General features: G+C 43.0%; 2 protein-coding genes across 2 annotated transcripts; one reads left to right on the top strand and one right to left on the bottom strand.

The window, feature by feature from the left end:
* Window positions 1–1581: 1581 nt before the first annotated feature.
* zgc:113054 (uncharacterized protein LOC541322 homolog) lies at window positions 1582–11671 on the bottom strand. The gene is made up of 11 exons (XM_034533175.1): window positions 11585–11671; window positions 10854–11043; window positions 10665–10756; window positions 10346–10578; window positions 9973–10209; window positions 9815–9889; window positions 9468–9684; window positions 8178–8386; window positions 7036–7108; window positions 4442–4559; window positions 1582–2945 (listed from the first exon to the last, which is right to left on the bottom strand). Exons 1-11 carry the CDS (start codon window positions 11598–11600, stop codon window positions 2750–2752), a joined length of 1656 nt encoding a protein of 551 aa, XP_034389066.1. The 5' UTR covers window positions 11601–11671; the 3' UTR covers window positions 1582–2749.
* Window positions 11672–12660: 989 nt separating this feature from the next.
* On the top strand, window positions 12661–16294 carry eevs (2-epi-5-epi-valiolone synthase). The gene is made up of 5 exons (XM_034532073.1): window positions 12661–12803; window positions 13922–14555; window positions 14983–15207; window positions 15413–15665; window positions 16203–16294. Exons 1-5 carry the CDS (start codon window positions 12661–12663, stop codon window positions 16292–16294), a joined length of 1347 nt encoding a protein of 448 aa, XP_034387964.1.
* The last annotated feature ends 628 nt before the right edge of the window (window positions 16295–16922 follow it).

Raw genomic sequence — 16922 nt, forward strand, 5'->3', positions numbered from 1 at the left:
CCGGAGAACTGTTTAGCACAACAGCGCTTTGTACACCAGGGTCCCGCTCGGCAGTGTAATGGTAGCAAAAGGAGGTCATAAATAATGGATTCAAGATCACTTACACTTCATGAAGCAGGCCACTGTATGGCATTCGAGGGGATATCACATTCTGCTGCTGAAATGATAGATATGGTCTTTTTGAGCTGCAATTGTAAAGGAAAACAAGGCCTCCAAGTGGGCTGTGAAAGAGTCTCATATGGTGCAAAACATGCTGGCGAAAAACAACAGTTTAGCTGCTGAACGATGACACTGAAAAGCTGGTAAGAGCAGCTTTTGGTCTCAACTGTGTGTTTTTGCATCCCTTCTGTTAGGCTGGGATGCAACAATCCCCTTTATCTGCCACAACTGTCAAAACGAATAAAAAACTAGCTGGGATCCTATTTGTATTTGGTAAATTCGGTCCGCAGATGCAAATAGATTTAGTAATTTATCATTTATAGTGTCAGGGATTCATATTTGCACTCGTCTCTGGACTCTAAAGGCTGCTCCAATCTCTTCTTGAAAAATTATGAGAATTACATTTTTTTTTAATGCATTTGAAATGCAACTGTCCACTATCAAACCACTTTTAATTGAAAATATGAGTATTTGTTCAGCCGTTCTTTGATTGTCGCACACTTTGAGCTGTTTGCACACTAGAATTGGAGAGGTGTACTTATTGCATGTCATGCACGTAAGACAGAGTTCACTGTTATTACCTTTAGATGATAGCAAATAATGTGATAACCTCCTGTTGTAACGTTGTGTCCTCATGCTGTGGCTGCCTGTCTTTATACTGCCCCTCAGTGGCAAAAGAGGCAAATGGCCTAAAAAGAAAGGAGAAAAAAAAGACAATTTGCCTTTGTGTGAACACATTCAGCGAGACCTTGCATGCACACACTGCGGCAAACTTTGATATTTCGCCATTAAGTACGAGGATAAGAATCCCAATAATTTCTAACGTGCCAATGCAGCTGGAGATAAATAGCACGGAGCAGAGGAGATGATCAGATCTCACTCCATATCTTAATGGGATCCTCTCACACGCCATTCCCATTAATGACCAATCCCTCAATTATGTAAATCAGCAAACGGTCACTAACAGTGAGAAGTTGAAGTTGCCCACATAAACAGCAACAGTGTCACATTGCAGAGGGCGCTAATTGGCCACTACTTTTCCTATAATTGCAGCGTCTGGGGTCACGTCCTCGGCTGACCTCTCCTTTAAGTATTGTTTTTCAGCGCACAAACAGTTAATGGAGCAATTAAGATGGCGCTCACAAGCACCACTTGTGGTTCATTTGACCAGGAAGTGCTGGAGAGAGGCGCACCGGGATGCTGGAAATCCTGCATATGGTACACAAGACTTGGACCAGAGGGAGCGGGGGAGTCAAGGTGCACGACACAACTCACCGGCATCCGGCGCCGATGGCGGCCATCACTGAACCAATCATTCTGGTGCTTTCGGTGTATTTTACGAGAACATTTAAACATATATACACTGTAATAACGGGACGCAGACACTGCAGCTCATCTCTTCCAATTTATTTGGTCATTCAGAAATTCCACTGGCGCATGTACGCATGCAAAGAAGCTGCGTTTTTGGTCGTCGGAATACAAAACCGCCATATCCTACAAAGCAATGTTGAACGGCATTTGTATGAAACAGTGCTATAAACACAAACTCAATAGACTTTCTTTTGTGCGCATCAAAGTTTCTTCCAGTGGTGTTCGAGACAACATTAACAGTCACATTTATCAAAATTGTTGTGTGTTTCAGCAGCATTTGAACGTTTTTAAATAATGGCAATGTAACATACAACAAAGATTGCGAAACGTTTCAAGGCACAGTAACAGATTTTCTTTTTTTTTTCACAGATATTTCTTTAGACATTTTTATACTTTTAAATGTAACGAGGACCACTTACTTTGGAAAAGGAATATTTCTGGTACTCAACGGCGAGAGACAAATAATTATTTGAGCTCTTTTGTAAATTGTGCCATGAGTTACACATATGTTTGCCAATTTCAAAGAGTTTTACACATCCAGAAAAGTTGCATTTTGTTGTTTCAGACCGTAAAAATACGTAATTGGATAGACTACACAACTAAAAGTCAACGGGTCTTGCACGTTCTTTTGCTTCCCAGCTGCTAAAATGAGTCGTTCGATAAAACACGTTAAGTTAACGATACATTTTAGCATGAGCATAGCTACGTTATCGAGCTTGCTAGCTAGCTAGAGTCTGAGCTAGCAAGCTAGCTAGCAAGCGGCCATGTCGATGCTGTTGACGTGCATTGGGTGAGGCCAGATGTGTAGTTTACTGATCGGCTTGATCCGATAATACGACCAATCTATGACGCTCTTGACTTGCAAAAATTTGCTTTTCAACTGACAAACATCATTATGTGTAATTCATGGCACACTTCATGGATCAAAAAAGTACTTGTCTTTCACCACTCTGAAATAAGGTCCAATGGGGGACAGCGGAAGGGGGCGGGACATTGCCTCTCCATACAGGAGGACAGAATTTTTTTTTTTTTTACCAGTTATCTCATCACACTATAAAACAGATTTTAACTGTGGAAAAGGTTGAACAGATTTAAGCGCGGACTGATGTGAATGTATCTAAAAAGGAGATAATGTGAATGCCACCTGTTTGGGAGACTAATCCCAGTAGAGCGAAGAGGAAAAATAAAAAAATATATAAAAAAGTTTTCATCTCTTCATCTACCACAGACTTTGCCCACCCTCTATGACTAAGTTATGCCCTGTCATGTAGTCGGAGGCGTCAGATGCCAAGTAGACCACTGCAGCTTGCAGGTCTGTCACTTGAGCCAGTCTACCAGCAGGGATATCTGACAGCCAGCGCTGCACCAGAGGCCTCAGACTCTCCGAGTGGATGAGAGGGGTGTCAACAATCCCCCTGAAAAGAGAGACGGAGAAAGAGGATGGGGGAGTAGGGGGAGAAAAAAACACACAATGAAATCAGAAGGCATCACAACTCAGAGCCAGGAGTGACAGCGTTGTTTCAGAGCCACCACTTTGGTGACAAAAATAAACCCAATTATCCTTTGAAGAAAGGGCATGGCATGGCATCTCTGATGGTGTTTACTGCTGGCACATCTCAGGAAGAGCCCACGGGTGAGGGGGGGGGGGGGGGGGGGACTTCTGGCGTGATGTGCTCAAGGCCTTCGGTTAAGCACTCTACATTACATGCGACTCGCGATTGACATGTGCTTCAGCCGCTTTTGATGTCGAGACAGTATTTGGGTGGGACTTACGAGGAAAACAGGTGTTTTGTTTGAGCGACACCAATATTATACAATTGCAGTTCCCTCCACAAAAAAAAAAAAAAGGGTATCACAGAGCTTACATGTGAATAAATATGTCAACGCGCCCGCCTGCGCCGAATACGAGGACGACTTCTGACTCCCTACACCACTGACGTGACAGTGACTAAAAGCCGCGAGGCCCGAATCATTGTTCGTCGCATCCTGGCGCCTTGATATGGAATTCCAGCATTTGGCTAAATTAGCACTTCCAAGGAGCGTGTGACACCTTGGTTAACATATTCCACCTCAATTATATTTCTCTTCAGCTGCCCTGTTATCTGGAACCTTTGCTGGCAATCAGAGGTACTGTTTTCCCTCAGCCAATTTTCGAGATAATGCAGCTTATCACCGCTGCGGCGAAAGTTGCCAATGGAATCGGGCTCCAGTCAACCTCGTGAGCGCTAATTGTGTCCCTCTTTCTTTTCTTTTTTTTTATGCATATTTACCGACTGTCACTTCAAAGAAATCAGCATGCCCATTGAGACGACCGGTTAGCGGGTGTGGGGGGGTGGGGGTGGGGGGGGGGGAGAGAGAATTGCTTCTGTGCAAATTAAAATTAGCAAACAAGCTGCCGATAAATAAAGCGGAGCGGGGTGTGAAAGGGCTTTGTTATGGGGCTGTGACTGGGCCTGGCTCGCCACCGGACGGATTTTGTTCAAGGATGGCTGAGGCTAAGGGATGCTCCACCACACACACACACACACACACACACACACACACACACACACACACACCTTCCTGTGTTCTCCTCCTTCCCCCCCCCCTGCTCAGCTTCACAGACAAATGGATACAAACAAGGCGCCATTGTTGCGCCGAACACTCAGAGTGAGGTTGCAAATGTGATTCCCTAATTGAATAGAACAATTAGTGCAAGTGTTTGGTTGATTCATCCCTCAAGACGTCATCTAATTAAGCGCGGATGTTTTGTTTGAGGACCTAAATTAGTGCGTCGTTCTCAAACGGGGCTCTTCATATGAAAGCAAAGAAACGCACTAATCACCACTTTGCGGCTCAATCCCTCGCAACACTCTAAAAAAGGTGTCTTTGGCACAAGAGAAGAAGGCGGCCAAGAGTAGACGGCACTTACGGGGAGATGCAGTTGACACTCACTCCTCTGTCAATCCATTCGGTGCCCAGAGTCTGAGTCAGTTTGACCACTCCAGCCTTGGACGTGTTGTAGGACAGCTGCGTCTGTGGATGGGGGACTGCAAAAAGAAAATCGGTTACCCTAAACGGACAGTGGGGGTTTCTTTCTTCATAAAAGATGACGTTCATTAACAATGGATGCACTTTCACAATTCTAAGGTGGTCATTTCAAAAATACCTTATTTTAAAAAAGGAGGTGTCATTTAGGAGTTATTTATTTGTAGTAGAGAGGAGAAAAGAAAAGAAAAAAGCTTTCTCGCCAAAGCTGACAACATATACATTTTATATTGCAGCTCCTGTGGTTTCTCATGGTTACTCCATAAAACCCTCTTCCATTAGCGGCCGGGGACTCCGAGGACGAAAGCCATGTCAAATTAATTGCTTGTAATGTCCAGTTATGCTCTGTCCTCAGCAACAAAAGGCAGGGAGCCATTTGTTTGCCTTGACCATCACAGATGCTGCACACTGCATGGGATAACGGGACAGGGGCTCATTTTCTGCCGGTTGATTAATCATCACAAGGAGGGCTCCAAGTTACATACAACTTTAGTAGTTAACCTCGTCACCCGCCGATCTGACTGCCAAATGGCTTCAGTGTGAGGCCGGGATGATAAATACCGGCCAGCTGCGGAGAGGCAGGGACTGGTCCTGGGGAGAAGAAGGAAGAAGGAAAAAAAGGCTGCAGCATCCCCCGTACATTGCTCGGGATGAAGACGTGGAGAAGAATGTGCGAGGTGGATGTAAAAAGTTTGGGGAGAAATAAGATGTTAAAAAAAAAAAAAGAAGAAGGGTGGGGCAACGGAACCTTAGCTGAAAGCGCGCTTTTAGAGTAGGATTGTGTGCAGAGTGTGGGCGAGATAGCAGAGGATGGGAAGGTTGGGCCGGGCTGGATAAGGGGAGGCTAGGACCTCAGAGGAGCAGGCGAGGAGGAGCGGAGCCCAGGGCTTACACGCAGATTGAAGGTGAAATCCGACTTATCAGGACAGGAAACACAGCTCAAAAATGCCTAACAGCACTAATCCTCGCTCAAGACCTGATGATACGGCCCCAAAATACCATTCAGAAAATGCCTTCATCCTTTAAATAAACCTGCATTGATGTTTTTCGCACGTCTTAAAGAGCAGTAATCCCCGGAGAAGGGAAAAGGGAGGTAGAAGGAGAGCATTCTCCAAAGCCCTCTTTAACATTCACCCTGCTGCTTATTGCCCATTTCAAGTGGGAGAGAAAACATGGCCCTCCATCAGGCACGCCTTTGCGTTTGAAATTCCTCTGGAGTTCAAATGATGCACTCTTTTCCCAGAATTGGCGTGGCTGTTGTAACGTACGTTGCTTTGCGGCCGAGATCTGCAGGTACGAGTGCGAGAGTCACACAATCCCCCTGTAAGGTCATCACGCAGCCGAGTGTGATCGTATCGACTTGGATATTTCCTATCTGGGTGTCTTTGAGCTGCTGGCCGTTAGAAGAAAATAAAATGGTGGTTGATGCTCGGGATTGTGTGTGTGTGTGTGTGTGTGTGGGGGGTTAGTGGGCGCACACGTTCTATTCAGCAGATGGACAAAAAGCTGTCACTGTGCATGTTAATTGGCCGTTTACGGCTGTTTTTTTTTGGGCTTCCACTTGGCTAGAACAGGTCCCATCTGATTACACATTATGACAATATTATAACAGATGTCCAGACCAATAAAGTAAATTCCTGAAGGACTGTACGTAATGTGAGTAATTGATCATTTTTTCTAAAACGCCGGCCCTCTATTTACCAGCATGCCCCTGCGGTCGGGACCGGCGGCCCATATGGCGCGGTGGTTTACCGGCGATTTGACTCTACTGCTGATGAAGTGTTGCTGTTCCTCTGGAGGAACCTGTTGGATAAGGGTGGGGGGGAGGTGGGAGGGCGGGACATTATACAAGGCTTTTACTAGGGCTCTCACTAAACTCTGAAAGTGTCTTCCGCTGTTCAAACAAGGCTGCAGGCACAGGAACCCGCCCCTCCCAAGTTGGACCTCAGGTTGCCTTCCACATCCTCCAGACAGCTCCGCAGAGAGGGGATGTTTATTATGATGCAAAAGCGCCTCGGCGAGACGCAATCCCCGACACTTTCCTGCTCTGCTTAACGCACGCAGGGCCAAATGCGTCACCACACAACAGTTTAACTGGGGTAAAAGTTGCAAAGGAGAAGAGCTGGCTTGTCCTGTTTGAAAAGTATGAATACATATATATATATATATATATATATATATATATATATATATATATATATATTTCTTTCCTTATTCCAAGCACTGTGATGGTCCAGAAGGCCGTTCTGACGACTTTCAGTCTGAGGATTTCATGTGATGTGCACTCCCGCACATTGCTGCACAGCACAAATGTATTTAACTCTCCCTGCCTCCCCCCTCCCCAACCCACCCCTCCTCCTCCTCCTCCTCCTCCTCCTCCTCCTCCTCTCGACCCAACTCTCCACGCCAAATGGAGAGATTAAAAGCAGACATGGAGGGGCTCCAGAGAGAAGGTTGGGGAATAGAATCATCACTCACCTATTAGACTGGCCATGGAGGCTGTGTTGATAATCTTGCCGTATCCTTGCTTCAACATCACTCGACCTGCTGCCTAAGGCGAGGATTCAGGGGGAAAGAGGCACATTAAACACCTTATTATTGCACTGATATGCTGCCATAAACCTGAGCACGGATCAACACAAAAACATGTAGTGTATCCTTGGAGACAGAAATAGTGGTTAAACAACATTTGGGTGGCAGGGCCTATTTATTATATATACATATAGACACACATACTTAGTTGAACATTTATTTTAGTCACAACATAAACAATGAGGTCATACTCTTCAATCAATTTGGTTCTTTAGTCACAGTTTCTTTCGCAAATTGATGGCAGAATAAAAAACAAAAATTCAATCATATTAAGGCTAAAATTCAATCAAATTCTCAATTTTGTAATGTAAATGTAGCATACATAACTAAATGTAATCATGTAAATATGAAAACACATGGTGCTCTGCAGCTTTGCATCATTTGCACCTGCTGAGCAGGTCCGATGAAAGAAGATGCATCACCAAAAATGTGTGATTTGAACGTTTTTTGGATAAAGTAAAAGGATTAATTGTTCCTTTGCAAGTGAAGACGATTCTGCAGCTTCCAGAGCCACAAATACCATTAAAATGTCTTAATTTGTGATTTACTAACTTACTCATAACAAAGTGGATGTGATCTGTAGAAAAAAACATGCCTCTATCTCACACACACACACACACACACACACACACACACACACACACACACACACACACACACACACACACACACGTATGGGTCTGCTACATACGTTGTTGTGCGTTTAAAGGCCGAAGTTTAGTGGGATTCTGCGCAATAATTCCAGCTACCAAAACAATAGATACCTTATGAAAGCGAGCCATGTACAATTTGCGCAACATTCAAAAGCTCTTTCCATCATAATACAATGATTTTTTTCATAGTGTCCGGAGCACAATTTGTCACAATTTGTCCTTGCATCTAATTTTACAGCAGCATGTGACTTGAAAATAAAAATAAAAAAATCTTCCAATTTATGTATTATTATTTTTGGTCAGTGTGAAAACTGCACGCCACACCAATACAATAGGGAATGAACCGGTGTGTGTTTTACAGCTGGTGATACACACCTGGCAGCACATGAAAGTCCCCCTCAGGTTGACGTTGAAGGTTTGGTCCCACTCCTCTAGACTGGTGTCTTCGCTGGCCGAGTTCATGTTGATGCCGGCGTTGTTGCAGGCGACGTGGATCGCCCCCCATTTGGACACAACGTTGTCAATCATCCTCTGAACATCAGCCGATTTGCTAATGTCAGCTGTGATCGAGATGGCAATGATGCCTGTGTCCGAAAACATTGTGGTCCATTAGAAATACTGTTTTTTACATCTTGTAGCATGATATATGATATTAGCAACGTCTATCCTTTGGACATTTGAGAGCTTTATTTTGGAAATTACAATGTGTTTTAAGATGTGTAAAAAGAAGAAAAGAAAACAAACAAAAAAAATAATATATATATATATATATATATATATATATTTATTTATTTATTTATTAAATAGACATGTGTCAAACATGTCATTCTTGAAGAAGAACATTTTAAATGACATAGATGGGTTCAGAGGAACATGTTTAACCTGACACAGTATGTTTTCTGCTTTAGTCTGCTGCCATCTGCTGGCAAATCTCACACACTTACAATTTATGACATTTGTCAAAGCTTTGACGTGAACCAACCCAGTTTGTACGTATTCACGGCGTGATTGAAGATGTGCTGATGTTCTACCGATGGATGCTGGAGTACCGACTCTATAGATGGTCCGCTCTCACGTCAAAATAAATACAATGACTCATTTTGACTCAGGAGTCTTGAGATTGACAAGTGCATCATGACCACTTGTAGGATCTTTGAATGTGCATTACACACAACCGAATCTACACTAAGAATTTAATGATCACAAGATACACTCTGATTTTGTTGTTCTGTCAATTAGATGTAAAAGCAGGGAGCCACATATGACGATCCTTTTTTGTTTTGCTGATTTTAAGCTTGTAAAAATTGCAATAACTTTAAACATTGTGACATTGTGAGAAAATAAAAAATAAAAAAATATTTCCATTGCAGGAAAATGGAATATTTTAAAGGAAGCTAAAGCTTAGTACTAAAGTATTTTACTTTAAGCAACACTCGAAAAAGAGAAATACAAAGTAAAAACCACACCGAATTAACTAGAGAGTATTTTACGGGGGGAGCAGACAAGTAGAGCTGTAACTTTAAGTCCATTAATCAACTATTTTGAAAATGACCGTGAACTGAATATCTTCCGAGCTTTGGACTTTTGGCGGACTCCGTATATATGCCGTTTCTGTTAATAGAGACCCCTATATCCAACACACTGGCCCTTTAAGTGACCCCTTACCTTTGAGGAAGAGCTCTCCAGCCACCGCCTCGGCTTTGTCTTGGTCCAGGTCTACCACGGCTACCATCGCGCCGGCCTCCCCCAGGGCGTGGGCGAAAGCGCGGCCTATTCCCTGGCCAGCACCCGTCACGTAGGCCACCTTTCCGTCGAGGCGCATTCGATCCAGGATGGGGAGCCCCTTGACCCCGCGGAAAACCTCGTCGTCCGTTATTTTACTCTATAAACAAATGAAATGAGCAGGCACGATCAGTAAGAATGAGGCTGAGTGAAGGTGTGATGGCAGCGGTTCGATCCCATGTCGATACTGGCTAATGGAGGTTTGATCGCTGGGGTTATCTAAATGGTACCTTGGTCCTTGAGCACTCGGAGGACACAGATACCCGACGGACAACACTGATGCCATCTCGAAGAGGGATGATGACCTTTAAAACAAGCGGGACGTTGTTACAATAACAACAAAAATAATAGTTTAAAAATACATACAGTAGCATGTTTGAAAAGGTACCTGCTCCACACGTGGATCATCGCGGACGAACTGGTTGAATTTTCTGAGCGCCAGTGCGTTGCCGTCCGTCGTGTCTTTAAGATAGACCTTGGCTTTGAACAGCGTGTTATCGACACATATGACCCCTCGCAATTTCAACAGACTTTTGTCCAGGATAAAGTTGTAGTAGTTGATGTAATTATCCTTGTCAGCATCAATGAAGACCATGTCAAACTGTTCACCTGCAGCAGCCAATTCCTGGAAGAGACAGATAGGTATTACAAAACTGGCCGTGTGCCCCACAGCCTGTTAACTTATTATAACACCCCCCCATCCCCAAAAGAAAGAAGAGTCAGCGTTGAGCGTCTTTGAAAAGATAGACCGTTTCTCTCACCTTCAGGGTGTCCATGGCGGACCCAGTCCTGACAGTGATCTTCCTGCCATGTGGAGACTTGTCAAAAATGGCCTGAGCAAAGTCTTTGAGGTACGGCTCCAACTCGCAGGCGACTAAGCAGCCGTCCTCGGGAAGCCCTTCGGCCATCGACAGTGCACCGTAGCCGGTGAACATCCCGATCTCTAGAACCCTCTTGGCCTGACTCATGTGGATCAGCATCTTCAGGGTCTGACCTGGCAACAAAAAAAAGTTATCACAGTACAGTAAACCACTGAATGCAATGGCAATGCATGTGGCGGTACGCATGGAAATGTCCAACCTTCAACATGTCCAGTGATGCACTCCTTCGGAAGGCGGAACATGGTTTTGCCCTCCTTGTGAACTTGATCCCAGTCATGGGAGATTGTTTTTCTACAATTAAGCATGAAAGACCACATACATTTTTTTTTTAAACTGCAGTATTTTTGAGCTACAGAGGAGCAGAATTATGAAGGAAGCCGAGACATACTTGTAGAGCTCGGCCAGAGGTTCACTCTCCTGTGAGCTCATTTTCTCCAGGTAGTCATCCAGGCCGCTCGCTATGTCCAGAGCCTTCTGCAGCTGATGGGTCAACTCCTCAGGCACGTTGCCACTTGCCTTGGCTACCTCCATGGTTCTCGTCAGGAGATCCACAAGGACTTCCACGGGGGTGTCAGGAACTGGGGGGTGGGTAGGAGGGCAACATGATGGGATTTTAGTCCAGAGATCAACTACTCTTTCCTGCTCCAATATAAGAAGTAGGGCGTGGAACTAGGAATCATATCAAAACAAATCCTTGTCCCCAATTGCTTGGTCTGTGAAAATACCCTGCAGTTTCCTGAAACTCAAAACGTGACGTCATCAAATGATCAAAAAGGCTGATTGTATGAAGAAAAGTCATGCAATATTTCTAACCTTCATTACTACTTAAAATGGTGTCCAGCTATAAATAGTCAGCTCATATTTAACCACACTAAATGATTTGCGCGCACACACACACACACACACACACACACACACACACACACACACACAGACACACCTACGGAGACATGTTGTACATTATTTTCACAGCAGACCATCGGCCCCAGTGAAGGCAGCAGGCAGGTGTTTAACACTCGGTCTGAGTCACACAGGAGTTTGTAAATGCGTGTTAAAGCTCTGACAATATTTACTATGACCCCGTTGCAGAAAAAATAAATTGTAAGCAATATTCCTTACCTTTTTCGGCCGACATGGTGCGCGTCTCGAGGTCGGTAGCAGCTTGCAACGTGCTGGCAGACTTTTCTGTTGTAGCACGACAACTATGTACTTGTACTCAACTTATAGAATTGAGGGGGAGTGACCAAAGGCTTATGCAATAGGTAAAAAAAAAAGGAAAAAAAACCTGTTCCTTTCTCAGCATGTGAGAGCACGATGGTTATGAGATGAGTTCATGAAGTTCAAGTTATTACTCCGACATTCATAGCTTCATATTGTTCCTCGCCTCCTAAGAACCCTATAGGTCCAGTCAAAAGAACCCAATTGCAGCCTGTGCCAGTTGTATTAGATAAAATAGAATACATAAATAAACGTTTGCTCCTGGTTCTAATGTAAAGGATCCGACAGCTTTCGTTGTCCACAATGTGCAAGTTATGTCTTCCCTAAAACTGTAATAAAACTGTGTTTGTTCCAATAATATTTTGAGAAGAAATTCACATTGTGCGAGGATGGCTGTTAGTTCATTCTGTCTATAAGGTCTTTTGTGTGTAACATATGTTGGTAGGATGAGGGTTGAATGGCACGGAATAATGTGTGAACAATTTGAAACAAGACTTTCAAAAATCTAACAATTGTTTTTGTTTTCAATTTGACGGAAATGTAATTCAACCGTTTACAAGCACTGTGTGTGTTCATGAATTCTGTATTTGTCAGAATTCCCACCATCTCTGCTCTGCCTTTAACCCCTGCAGAGTCTGCTCCACCTTCTCCTGTGTTTTAAGAGCATCGACAGTCTTAGCTGGTCTTTGTTAGGGTTCCTGGCTGTTTTCAGATCTGCCACGAGAGAGGACTTCTCATCATCCCACTGGTTAAGGTCTTCAGCTTCTGCTTTGCAGATCAGCCATAACCACTTTCCTGCAAGATGAGGCATGTTGTTAGTATTTTTTGGCATTTTTTACCATTATACAATGATGACGATGCTCCTGGCCTAGGGGCTTCCTGGAAATAATGTGCTCTATTTAAGAGTCCCATAGATTTCACATTCAGACTGTGGCTAGCTCTGTTCCCCCCCGTAAGGTACATCCATCAACTCGATAATGGGAAAGGTTGAGCTTAAAAAAAACGATGCCAAAGAAAATAAAACTGAGTTTAGTTTAGTGCGTGTCAAGGGTACCTGGAATCGTATTCGAGGCAAGGAGGTCAATAACCAAAGTGCTGACTGTGTCTCTGCTGCAAAAATGTGAGTTTAACAGTAATCTTAAGTATTCTTTGATTTAAAAAAAAAAGTACGATGCAAGTATCATCTTTTTTGTTTGCTTTAATCTTTATTGGCCTGATGGTACTGCCTGCCACACGGCCACGTTTCTTAATTATGAAAGATGTCTGCTTTAACCACAAGCATGACTCAATATGTATAACTAACCTGTATTGTAAAATTAGACAGCCACAGCTACTGTATGCAACATTGTGTGAAATCTGGATTGATATAGTTAAAAACACAGTGCAAAATTGTTTCTATATGGAAGAACATGTTCAATTTGAAATGTCATGCAATATGGAGGTAGGAAACTTATGACTTAATATGCAAATGTCTCGTTTGTAAGTAAAAATATATAAACTGACAATAAATTAGTTAGTTAGTTTTGCTTATGAAACAAACAAAAAAGTGAATGTTCTCATTCAGCAGCGTATGCCCCACCCACTACGTCCAAACTCAACTCATAACTCATAGCAAAGCTTTTTTCTTGAGCCAGTTTTTTTAGTTTTTTTTTGCAAATATTTTGGATTCGCAGCAAAACAATTCTGTTTCAGCAGCAAAACTAACACATCATTTATATATTTTTACTTACAAACGAGAAATTTGCTCTCAAAAATCTTTTGTTTGTTTGCGTAATAAAGCCACAAATCTACCTTCATAGAAACTGAAGGAATCCAGATGTTCAGGTTATTCAGGTATTGCTTTCATAGCACACTGTTGATCCCTCTATTCTGTGAGTTTGGGAGAAAAATATGTTAATGACATGTAATGTAATGTAATGTAGTGTTTAGTACCCTCATGAAGGGAGTGGTCTGCTGCTTGCTTCCAGACAAAACAGGGACAAGGAGCTTTGGAGGCGCTGACTTCGGTTTTGTTTTCATCAAATTGGAATCAATACATCCTGTGCATTTTTTTCACAAAAATAATAACATCAGTGTGTTGAGGGCTGTTGTATTAAACTGCATTAGTTTGAGCTAATGAACTGACAATAGAGTGACAGAAACAGAAAAAGGGACTTGAAAAATAAAACGAAACATCTGCAATAACTGTAACCAATGTCATTATAATAAAATGGTGTGTTCGTGTGATTTGTGTGGCAGCTATGAGAGCATCACAGAACAGGGCACCAGTTGGACAGTGGTCAGCCCCATCGTCTTTACTTACAAGGTGACTGAGACCCGGCACTTGCTGGATCCAAGCAACGACACCCTCCTGCTGGGCCACATCACCGACCCGCAGCAGCTGGAAGACATTCAAAAATCAAACAAGCCAATCAAACGCTTCGTGGTCGTTGACCAAGAAGTCTACAAAATCTACGCTACCAAAATAATTGAATATTTAGAGGCCAATAATGTCCTGTACAAGATCTTGTCTCTACCCACCACTGAGGAGAACAAAACCATAAAAATGGCCTTACAGATCGTGGAGGAGGTCAACAACTTCTCTCTTGACCGCCGCACAGAGCCCATCATTGCCATTGGTGGCGGGGTGTGCCTGGACATAGTGGGCCTGGCGGCCTCGCTCTACAGAAGACGCACCCCCTACATCAGGGTCCCAACCACACTGCTCTCCTACATCGATGCCAGCGTGGGAGCAAAGACTGGGGTTAACTTTGCAAATTGCAAGAACAAGCTGGGCGCCTACATTCCACCAGCCGCAGCCCTCCTTGACCTGTCCTTCCTACAAACTGTTCCACGACGACACATCTCCAACGGGCTCGCAGAGATGTTAAAGGTACGTTAAAGTCCCTGGATGTGGCACATTTACCTTTTAAAGTTGATACAAGTTGAGGAATGATAATTACAGTATCAACGTGATCATCAGCTTATACCATGACATGCTTCACAACAATATAAATACTATTAATAGTAAGCTATTATTAGATATGAACTAATGTGTATAAAGACTCTGTTAAACCTTTTTTCGTGGTTAGACCTCTCAACCGTCTGTGTTGAAAGACCTCTATCTATTCAATAGAATTATTACAAGTATCTTTTAAGACATTTAAGTGTTTCACATTGCATTTGTTTTAATTTAAGTTAATTTAAAAAGTTTGATTTCACCAGAAATAGTATCAACAGAAAGCAAGTCCACCCAGGTTGGGCAGATTATTTTTTCGCCTTTTGAACTGTTCATTAAAGTTTTCTTTGCGCTCTTGCAGATGGCCTTGATGAAACACAGAGGCCTCTTTGAGCTTCTTGAGACACATGGCCGCATGCTGTTGGACACCAAATTTCAGACTGACAACAGCTGCTTACAGGCTGCATCACAAGTGACTCGTATAGCCATTGGAACCATGCTGGAGGAGCTCGCCCCTAACCTTTGGGAGGATGACCTGAACCGACTGGTGGACTTTGGCCACCTTGTCAGCCCATCATTAGAAATGGTAATTAATTAAATCCCTCATTGCAAACATAGCTAAACACTTACATTGAATGAATTCTATAGTTTATATAGTATATTAGCATGTATTTGATTCTATGTGAGTCCATAACACTCTTGAGATTGTATGGGGAATAAGGTGCTCATTCCTTTTTGGTTGCAAATATTCACATGCTCACATTATCTTTGTCTCGCTCTTTTGCCTACAGAAAGTTCTCCCATCTCTGCTGCATGGCGAGGCAGTGAACATTGATATGTCGTACATGGTTTACGTGTCAAAGGAGAGTGGTCTATTGACAGAAGACGAAAAGCAACGGGTCATCAGCTGCATGGTGGGCCTGGAGCTGCCTGTCTGGCATGAGGCGTGTACCATGGAGCTTATACAGAAGTCTCTGCAGGAAAGGCTGAAGCATTCGGGAGGCCTGGTCAGAATGCCTCTGCCTGTTGGTCTTGGGGAAGCGGGTAAGAATCACTTAAGCTGTTGCTTAAGAGCAAGCAGGAAGTCAAAACGCTTTGTGCCCGGGAAGCCCAGAATGCAGCACAAGTCAGCGTGTCCTTGCAACAATAGGTAGTGCTGGAAGCTTTGCGACATATCAACTACTTGTGGGCCTAGTTGGCAAACTACTGTGGTTAGCTGGCAACATGCTAGCTAATAAACAGGCAGTGGCATGCCACAATTATTTGCTAGGTCAGCCCACATTAGCACCAACGTCTTCCCCTCCACAATAGAGACAGAGGTCTTGTCCTGTCTTCAACTATGATGGCAATCCCTCCCTTTAACTGAGAATGTATACTTGCCCTAAACGCTAGTGTGTTTTCACCCCCCCAAAAAAGGAACCAGATTAGCTCGTATTTGGCCTTCTTTGAATGCAAAGACAACCAACTTATTTTGTTAAGAGTGGTTTCAGCCAGTTTTTATGTTATTCAGACTTCATGTAATATATTTATAGTATATTTAAAGCATTTCTTTTTTTTCTGCCCTCCTTTCTTTCATTGCAGTGATTTCTAATGACACATCTTGTGAGATCCTGCACAAAGCTTTTGTAAAATGGCGTGAGGAGCTGAACGGCGGACCCTCTGATAGCAACTGAGTCTGAACCTGTGCAAGCCACAGCTGCATTCGTTCGATCTCCTTTTAGGAGAAAATGTTTACATTTTGTAAGGAGGTGTATGAAATGTAATTATTGAAAGTGGTGGGAAAAGAAACTGCACTTAAGTTGATAGACATCGCCCCCTGTATTTCCACTTTGTAGCAACAAGGGCTAAATGGGGGGTAAAAGTATTAGCAGTGCCACAGGGACACAGCATGTGCTCCTACTGTCCAAATACTCACACTAGATGCTGCCGACACTGGCAATTCATTTCAAAGGGTGTAAAATAACCCAATTAAATTAGATTAAGAGAAATATTTTTATTTTTTAACCTTTTTGTGAAGTAACAAGCAGCTTACCAACTACTCACTTATTATGGCTCTCAAGTATATTTGTATGCATCCTAATTAAAGATGTTTGTACCAATTATCAAACTGTGTGCACGTGCCATTGGATCTCTCTCTCTCTCTCTCTCTCTCTCTATATATATATATATATATATATATATATATATATATATATATATATATATATATATATATATATATATATATATATATTCCAAGTGGATAAGTATTTCTCTTTGCAAAGGTGTCTGGTGACAGTGAACCATCCTTCATTATCCCTT

This window comes from Cyclopterus lumpus, chromosome 5, assembly GCF_009769545.1.
Source record: "Cyclopterus lumpus isolate fCycLum1 chromosome 5, fCycLum1.pri, whole genome shotgun sequence".
Classification (NCBI taxonomy): Eukaryota; Metazoa; Chordata; class Actinopteri; order Perciformes; family Cyclopteridae; genus Cyclopterus; species Cyclopterus lumpus.

Bases quoted from the DNA above. Each gene is read 5' to 3' on its own strand.
- eevs (XM_034532073.1), top strand. From the start codon at position 12,661: ATGGGAAAGGTTGAGCTTAAAAAAAACGATGCCAAAGAAAATAAAACT. The intron at 12,804-13,921 runs GTGAGTTTAACA...TTTGTGTGGCAG, and splicing joins TGTGTCTCTGCTGCAAAAAT to CTATGAGAGCATCACAGAAC. The intron at 14,556-14,982 runs GTACGTTAAAGT...GCGCTCTTGCAG, and splicing joins GGCTCGCAGAGATGTTAAAG to ATGGCCTTGATGAAACACAG.
- zgc:113054 (XM_034533175.1), bottom strand. The intron at 10,579-10,664 runs GTTGGACATTTC...TTTTGTTGCCAG, and splicing joins CATCACTGGACATGTTGAAG to GTCAGACCCTGAAGATGCTG. The intron at 7,109-8,177 runs GTGTGTATCACC...TCCTCGCCTTAG, and splicing joins GGACTTTCATGTGCTGCCAG to GCAGCAGGTCGAGTGATGTT.